Source organism: Apis laboriosa, unplaced genomic scaffold, assembly GCF_014066325.1.
Source record: "Apis laboriosa isolate Shangri-la unplaced genomic scaffold, ASM1406632v1 scaffold152_cov153, whole genome shotgun sequence".
Lineage (NCBI taxonomy): Eukaryota > Metazoa > Arthropoda > Insecta > Hymenoptera > Apidae > Apis > Apis laboriosa.
Window position 1 is genome coordinate 227,593 of NW_025221902.1, and position 9,151 is coordinate 236,743.

General features: G+C 20.6%; 2 protein-coding genes across 4 annotated transcripts; one reads left to right on the plus strand and one right to left on the minus strand.

Moving 5' to 3' along the window:
* Window position 1: 1 nt before the first annotated feature.
* LOC122710787 lies at window positions 2-4,729 on the minus strand. 3 transcript variants are annotated; one of them, XM_043928890.1, is made up of 7 exons: window positions 4,033-4,729; window positions 3,454-3,541; window positions 1,694-3,388; window positions 1,363-1,548; window positions 790-962; window positions 328-437; window positions 2-184 (listed from the first exon to the last, which is right to left on the minus strand). In XM_043928890.1, exons 2-7 carry the CDS (start codon window positions 3,514-3,516, stop codon window positions 129-131), a joined length of 2,283 nt encoding a protein of 760 aa, XP_043784825.1. In that variant the 5' UTR covers window positions 3,517-3,541; window positions 4,033-4,729; the 3' UTR covers window positions 2-128. The 3 variants fall into 3 exon arrangements, 2 of the variants coding, with proteins under 2 accessions (XP_043784825.1, XP_043784824.1); XM_043928889.1 differs by having other exon boundaries at window positions 1,613-3,388; XR_006345993.1 differs by having other exon boundaries at window positions 153-184; window positions 775-962; window positions 1,613-3,388.
* A 951-nt stretch (window positions 4,730-5,680) lies between these two features.
* On the plus strand, window positions 5,681-8,497 carry LOC122710777 (probable ATP-dependent RNA helicase DDX52; the record flags this gene model as incomplete). Its single annotated transcript, XM_043928862.1, has 12 exons — window positions 5,681-5,886; window positions 5,984-6,217; window positions 6,294-6,479; window positions 6,587-6,842; window positions 6,915-6,987; window positions 7,112-7,315; window positions 7,400-7,490; window positions 7,561-7,683; window positions 7,748-7,898; window positions 7,988-8,063; window positions 8,143-8,310; window positions 8,404-8,497. Coding segments are annotated over exons 1-12 (1,743 nt in total), but the record flags the coding sequence as incomplete, so codon positions are not given.
* Window positions 8,498-9,151: the final 654 nt, after the last annotated feature.

Consider the following 9,151-nt stretch of genomic DNA (forward strand, 5'->3'; position numbering starts at 1 on the left):
CAAATAAAAATCACTATCTTATACGAAACAAATTTATTACAAAATTCAGGCACAAAGTGGATTTGTTTACATATAACAAAATGTACATATATATATACTAAGTCAATAATAAAAGGCACTATTATAATTTACCGCCATGGTTTTCGTACAGTTCCGGCACTAGTACTTCTTTTAATACTTTGATCTATAAATTATATAAGTTTTTATTATATTATAATATAATAACTATTATATTATAAATATTATAAATATAATAGTTAATTAAACAGATACATATACTTGTATATAATTTTCAAGTTAATTATAGTAATTAATATTATAACTTACACAAAATGTTTGAAGAAATAAGTCTTTCTTTAATATCTGAAGTCCAAGTTTGACATCTAGATCTAGACAAACATGAACGAACAAACGAAGTTGGTTGATATTCTTCCATCCTAATAATAAAGAAAGAAACAATAAATAAATTAAAATATGTAAATATATTAAAAAATATGATAACATTATTACAATATAAAAATGAAAAACTGTACAATGAAAATATGATTTCAGAATTTGTTAAATAAATGTTATCTAATTATTGAGAATATAAAATATACTTGATATTTTCCAATTGTAAATTTGATATAACTAATTTATCAATAAAGTCATAATATTAAATTTAATACAAATATGTAATAGCAAATAATGAAATAATTTATTTTGTTTCAATAACATAACATTCTACATCATAAAAATTCATTGGAATTTCTGTAAAAAAAATGTAAATTTTACTATGCAGAGTCATACTCCTTCAATTTTTTCCTGGCTAGAGTCCGCTGAGTTGCAAATGAATATGATCTTGCAGATGTAGGACGCTCTATGCGAGTTTGTTTAATTTCACGATCTTGAGCTATTACTTGCATTCTTTTCTGTGGATTTTGGGCAAATAACTCCACTATATTCATAGAAGCAGCATCGCACTTTTACAAATCAAAAAATTCTAATAAATATTTAATAAATATTTTTTTTAAATTTCATATTTTATAATATAATCAATAATCAATAATCATTCCATTTATTGATAATATTATTAATAATATTGAAAAGATAAATTTTATTAATAAAATATCTTTTATTATTAAAATAATGTAAGATTTTAAATAGAAATTGTCTGCTTTATTTCATGTTATTATTGTAATTATTATAAAATTAATTGATACAAAGAAAATTATATTATTTTTAAATTTTTTTAAATTTTCATAAATCAAATATGTACAACATAAGAATTAATTTTTAATAAAAACAAAATAAAAGTTTAATAGATAAATTTTTTATTATAAAAGACATTAATATTTTTTTATAAATTATTATCAATATTACCTGTAATTGAAGACGATGTAAAAAATTAAATTCTGAACGATTAAGAGGTGCATCGACATGAAGTTTAAGCATGCAATGTAAAGCTTCTTTATATGTATTTTTTAAAGCAATTACACGTTCAGTTTGCATCATTCTACGTACTAAATATCCTCTTGTATATGCATTTATTATATTTGCTGCTTTTATCTGTAACATTAAAATAAATTTATTGCTATTAAGAAGATAAATATATAAAACACTAATTTCTTACATGTTTAGTTTCATATATTGTCCTATCAGGGATTGGTACATGGGTAGTCTTACTATCTAAAGGAAATAATTCTCGACTAACGTTTGAACGTTTACTATCTTCAGTTTCTTCTAATAATTTTTCTTTATGATTTTTTATATCATTTGACTGTATTTCTACATCTTTTTCTTTCATTTTTTTTATAGAATTATTAATATTGGATAATTCTGTTTCTGATGACTGAACTATACATGAATATTTAGTAGAATAGGAAGCATTATCATAATTCATTTCAGGATATATATAATTTAATGGGCATGAAATCATTTTCATATGATCTTGTGAATATTCTATTTTTTCTTCTAAATTATTTTTTACTTTTTTTACATTTTGCATATTATCATTATTATTTTCAAAAACCTTATTATCATTAGAAATAATTTGATTAAAAGCAGGAGATAAAATATTTTCAGAAAGTAAAGAAACTGAAACTTCTGGAAAGGACTTTTTAATTTCAATCAATAAAAGTAATTGTTGCTTTTCAAATTCCTTTTGAAGTAATGTTTGTTCTCTGTGTTGACGAAACATTAATTCAGCCATTTGTTTTTTATGCATTTCTTGTACTTTTTTGTAAACTGTTAAAAGTTTATCAGATGCAATAGTAGATTTTAATCTAGATATAGAATTTTTTATATCTGTGTTTCTTGAAAGTTTCTCCATAAAGTTATTAGATGTAGAAATATTATTTTGCTCATTTAGATTTTCTAAAGAACCTCCAATTTTACATGAATTAAAAGTGCTGTTACATTTATTCCATGTTTGAAGTTTTTTTCTCATTTCATTATTATTATCTATAGTATGCTTTTTATCTTGATTAATTTGTATATCACTTTTATCAATATACTCTTTAGCTAACATTGTCTGAATACAATCAGCTGATCTTGTTGATGAATATGTTGCTAAAGAACATTCAGGCTTTGTTTGTAAAGAAACAGACTTACACATTTTATGATCAATATTAGAATAAAAGTTTGCAATAGGAACAGATTCCTTATTTTTAGTTTCATATTCCCATTCAACTTTAGCTTGTGCAACATTCCATTCTTTTCGTCGATTCACATTAGTACAGGAGGTTGGAACATATTCAGAAGAAGGAGCACAAGTTGAACTAGCTAATTCCATTTGCATATGTGCCAACAATATAGGACTTGGAGTATCTAACACATAGGAACCTTGACGTACTAATTTAGGAGTGTCTCCTAAATTATCCAAATCATTTTCTTGACATTCATTTTCTTTAAGACTAGCATTATTTAATGTCAATGGAATTATATTTAATGTTTTAGGCACTTGTGGTTTCCAAATTTCTGATATTGTTTCTGTAGTAGTAGATTTTATTAAAGTTGTTGTATTTGAATCATTACTAGAAGTTATTGACTCGGATCTTGAAACAGTACTAGGAACTAAATTTATCTGATTTTCAGATTTACATCTCAAGTTTAAATCTTTATCATACTGTAAAGTTTTTTCTAGATTTTCATTAGAACTTTTGAATGTTTCTATTGGAACATCACTTACAACTGTAACAATATTTTCATTAAAATTATCATATTCAAAAGGATTCAAATTTTCTCTTGAACTATAATTATATTTTATATCTTTCAATTCTTTTTGAACTTTCTCTATATAAGTATTACTATTACATTGTTTGTTAATACGCGAAATAATCAATTTTTTTTCTATATTTATTGCACTTTCTTTATAATTAGATAATTCTCGCTTAATATCTTTAGTTATCTGAAAAAAATAAATTCAATCATAAAATAAATTTTAAATAATAATAAAATAATTAATATGCATACCATTGGTGGTAAAATAGGAATTCCATTAATCTTGATACATGAAACATATGAATGACCTTCCATATTTTTAACTTTTTAAATAGATCTGCTAAAAATGAAATAATGCTATATATAAAGAACAGAAATATTAATAAAAAAAACTTACTATGATAAAATGAAATAAAATATCTTTTTACATATTAATAAAAACATATTTTTTACATATTACATATTAAAAAAATATATTTATTTAATATCGTAGAAATACAAAAGATGTAAAGAAATTAGTAAATAAATAATAATTTTAATTAAATTAAATTATTATAATATAATAATTAGAAAAAATTGAATAAAGTATTAAGAATAAATGAGAATTTGGAATTATATATTTATATGTATAATTATTATATATAATNCATAATATATTACTTATTATTTAATTATTTAATTATTATTTAATAATTAAAATGTATAGCATATATAATTGAAAATACTAATTATGAAAAAACAAAATATAACAATTTTTTCTTATAATACATTTTAATCTCCTAGAAATTGATTTATTTAATAAATTTATTTTATGGATTCATTACTACTTACTGTTACTTTGTATTTTTCAATATACATTTTCTTCAATAGTAATATAAACATTAGAAAACAATTTTGCTGATTGTATTTTATATTATTTAAATAGGTAAAAAGTATGCATATTTCCAATTCATTCATTCATAAAATTTATTGATGATATTATTGGCACAAATTTCCAACAAAAATTTCTTTAATTATTTTGTATTTTTTTATAGAAATATCAAGTTGATTATTGTTTACCTTAATCATAAATATACAATTCTTTTTATCAAATTAATATAGATGAAGTTGTTATTCTATCAACAAACAGTTTTACATATTAATGTTGGTAGTTCATATTACTGATTGAATTGTTATGTTGTCGCATGAATTTAATTTTAATAACATCATAACCTATGAATTGACTTCGAAGATAGAGTTAAAATAGCTTTTAAAATTGACTGAACAAATATAAATATATTGTTTAATTAATTAATAACATAAATGATCAAATAGAAAGATTTGAAAGACGCTTCACTCAAAAAATTTCTAAAATTAATTTATTATGAATAGAATCAAATTAATTATTTTTAGTTAAAATATATATAATTCTTGAAAAATCTTTCACGATATATTCTATTTTGTCTCTATTCATGTGCTTTAAAAAGATCCTAAATTTTAAGAGTTATTTTATCTTTTCAATACACTTTCTCTTTCGCTCTAAACTACATGCACGTGTGCATCGCGCCATCCTTACTATTTTTTTTTTCACTTTTGCTTGTTCGAGTGAATTAAGATACGAAAGAAAAATCATCAATACACAAAACAGAATTCAGTCCATCATTAAGTTAAAATGATCCAAAAAGATTGCAAAAAACAAAATGAAATCGAAAAGCTGAGATTAAAAAATGAGACTAAGAAAAAAAATTTTTTTAATTCAGATTAATTCTGCATTTCAAATTTTTTGTATTCTTTTGAAAGATTTAAAATTTTATTATCGAATAAACGATCGATTTTTTAAAATTTTAAGATTATATTTTCATTTTTACATTATATATATTTACATTTTTACAAATCACACTATGATATCAATAAGAATCTGCTAATTTAAAGTTTCCGTTTTTGATCCTGATGACTCAATCGAAAAAATCATATGTATCAAACATATTTTTATTAGATTCAATTCTCGAATCCTTCGTTAGTAAATAACGATAAAAAATAAAATGTTGATATATAGAGTATACTTCGTACGAAAATTAATTTTCAAAATTTATGATTTTTAATCAATTATGATTTAATCAATTTAATCAAAGTCCTTGATAAAATATTATGTTAAATAAAATATTTCTGTTTCTAAGTTTTAATTCTTCTTTTCTAATATTATACATTAAATCCTTCAACAGTTTCCAAATACATTCTGTCTTTTAAAATATACATAATTGAAAAACAATTTAAATTATATTTCAAATGTATCGATTAAGATTATATAATAAAATTATATTTACAAATAGAATAAGTAATCAAATTACGTTAATGCGGTAATATTTTTAAATAAATAATACTATTAAATAATACCAACTTAAGTATATAGGTAAGTATATAGATAGAATAGAAATAGTAAGTATATATAAGTAAGTATATAGGTTAGAAATATAGACTATGTTTATATCTCTTATGTGTATCTTTAAGTAATCTTCAATTTCTTGTAGTACCAAATATTATATTATATTTTTATACAAGAATATCTATTGAATACAAAAATATAATTAATCAATAATATTAAATATAATAAATAGAAAAATGGACGCATATGAACTTTTTCGAAAACTTTCTACTGGTATAAAATTTGATAAAAAACGTTTTCAGATTGATGCAGAAAGATTTCAGGTATTTCCAAAAATAAAATATTATTAAAATATTTAAAAATATAAATATATTTTAAATAAATTTTATTAATATGATAATCATTCTGTTTCTTGTATAGCTTATTAAAAAGCAACCTGAAAATGTAATTAGTGATAAAAAAATAATTAAAACTTTTGATGATATAAATTATTCAGCAATATGTAAGAAAAGAAAATACAATGATATTGAGGAAAAAACTGAAAATATTAATGAACTAATGTTAATTAATGGAATGTCTGTTTCCAAAAATCAAAATAAAAAGTGCAAAGTGTCTTTAACAGAAGAAAAACAATTAAAATTAACACAAGAGAAGGTTTTAAATGTTTTTTTTTATTAAAAATTAATTAGTTTTAAAAATAACAATTTTAATAAATTAAATATTTTCTTAGATTAATCAACATCGTAATCATTATCACATAAGTGTCACAGGCAATAGAATACCTAAACCTGTTTTAGAATTTATTGAATTATCAAGAGATTATGGTATATCTAAAAAGTTAATAAATAATATTATAAATTGTGGTTATCAGTATCCTACTCCAATTCAAATGCAAGCTATACCTGTTATGTTACAAGTATGTTATAAGTATAAATCATTATATATAATATTTATTAAAAATTTTATTTTATTAATACTTTCAGCAAAAAATTATTAATTTCTTTATAATCTTTACTGAAATAGGGCAGGCAAATATTAGCTTGTGCTCCAACAGGATCTGGAAAAACAGCTGCATTTTTATTACCTATAATTCATCATTTAGGTGGACCAGAAAAAAAAGGATTTAGAGCTGTTATATTAAGTCCAACAAGAGAATTAGCAAAACAAACATATAGAGAATGTTTACGTCTTAGTGAGGGATATAATTTTAAAATTCACATTATAAGTAAAATAAATCAAGCATTAAACAAATATGGACCTAAAAGTTCACAAAAATTTGGTTAGTATAAAATATATGAAATATTAAAATAATGAGAGTATATATAACTATATAATTTTATTTTTATTACAGATATATTAATCACTACTCCAAAAAGAATAATATATTTATTGAATCAAGATCCACCAGCTATTTCTTTTAATAAGTAATAATTTAAAATTGATATATCAACATATAATAATTTAATCATTTATAAATTTTAATGATTCAATTATATTAGAATCATAATATATAATACATAAAAATTATAACAAATATTTAAATTTTAGTGTTGAATGGCTAATTGTGGATGAAGTAGATAAATTGTTTGAAGATGGAATAAGATGCTTCAGAGATCAATTTGAAAAAATTTCAAAATCATGTACAAGTGAAAAATTACATAAGGCAATGTTTAGTGCAACTAATACTCCTATAGTAACCAAATGGTGTCGACGTAATTTGAAAGGTCTTATAACAGTTACTGTTGGACATAGGTTTAAATCATTTTTTTTAAATCTATAAAAAAATATATTATCTGCAAACAAATATTTCTTGACTATATGTTATATTTTTTATAGAAATGCTGCAACTGATTTGGTAGAACAAGAACTTTTATTTGTTGGTGCAGAAAGAGGAAAACTTGTAGCTCTTAGAAATATTATTCAAAAGGTATTATCTTTATTATTATATTATGAAATTTATTTTATTCTATTATTATGCTTAATTGCATTCAATAAAGGGAATATTACCACCTGTGCTGGTATTTGTACAAAGCAAAGAAAGAGCACAAGAATTATTTAATGAACTTATATATGATGGAATTAATGTTGACGTAATTCATGCTGATAGAACACAAACACAGGTATTTTTTTTATAAATAATAATTTATTAACCAAATGATTTTAATATAATTTTTTCTTTTATAGCGAGACAATGTAGTTCGTTGTTTTAGAGAAGGAAAAATATGGGTCTTAATATGTACAGAATTAATGGCAAGAGGTATTGATTTTAAGGGTATAAATCTTGTTATCAATTATGATTTTCCATCATCTGCTATTTCTTATATTCATAGAATTGGTATGTATTTCTGAATTTAATAAAAAAAGAATTACATTAATAATATAAAATAATATTTAAAAATTCTTAACATATATTGTTTAAAATAGGTCGTACTGGTAGAGCTGGACATAAAGGAAAAGCAATTACTTTTTTTACTGAACAAGATACTACAAATTTAAGAAGGTAAATATTAATTTAAACCATGATGTTAAGATATAAATTATAAAACAATATATATAGCAATATATTTTTAATATTTTAGTATAGCTACTATCATGCGAGAATCTGGATGTAATGTTCCTGATTATATGTTAGCTATGAAAAAACATAGTAAAAAGGAAAAACGAAAACTTGAACATAAAGCTCCTACTAGAGAAAAGATATCAACCATTCCTACATTTAAACGTGTATATAATAAAGAAAAAATAAGGTATATATTGTTATATTTATTTTTATAATAATATATAAAAATAAAATAATAATAAAAACATTATTCATATCATTTTTTATATTTATATTATAGACAAGTTACTATAAATACTTTGGGAAATAAATTAAAGAGTGAAGAAATTGAAGACAAGAAAATAAATAAAAAAAATAAAAAAAAAAAAGAAAATAAACAAACTAAAACTTCAAAAAAAGAAAAACTTTAAAAAAAATTAAAAAAAAAATAAAAATACTGAAAAATCAGTAAAAGTGATTTTCATCAATAAAAATTTATATGTATAATATATTTGATAATTAATTTTAAGCATTTTAATATATATATATATGTATTTTAACTGAATATTATATTATTTAAAAAAAAATTAAGAAAAAATTAAAGAATATACAGAAGTAATAAACAATTTTTTAAAAATATAATATATAAATATATATAAATATAAATATAAAAATATAGTATAAAATATATAAAAATATTTACAATTATAAAGGGACTATAAATCAATAAAAAAATTCGTATTATTATATATTATTATATCACATTATATTGAATACAAATAATAACTTTTAATAAAAAATATCACATTTTTATAATATATTTAAACAATATATTAAAATTATGCATTGATATGTATTATATATATAAATATAATATTATATGAACACACATTTTGAGTTAATTGCATTAAATTTTCAATTATTATAAATTATAAATTAAAATAAATTGTTTTTTTTTTCAATAAAAATTATTATTATTTATTAAGGATTATATTTTATAAGGATTATATTTTAATTGTATATTAACTTCTGATAATATCATCAATTTT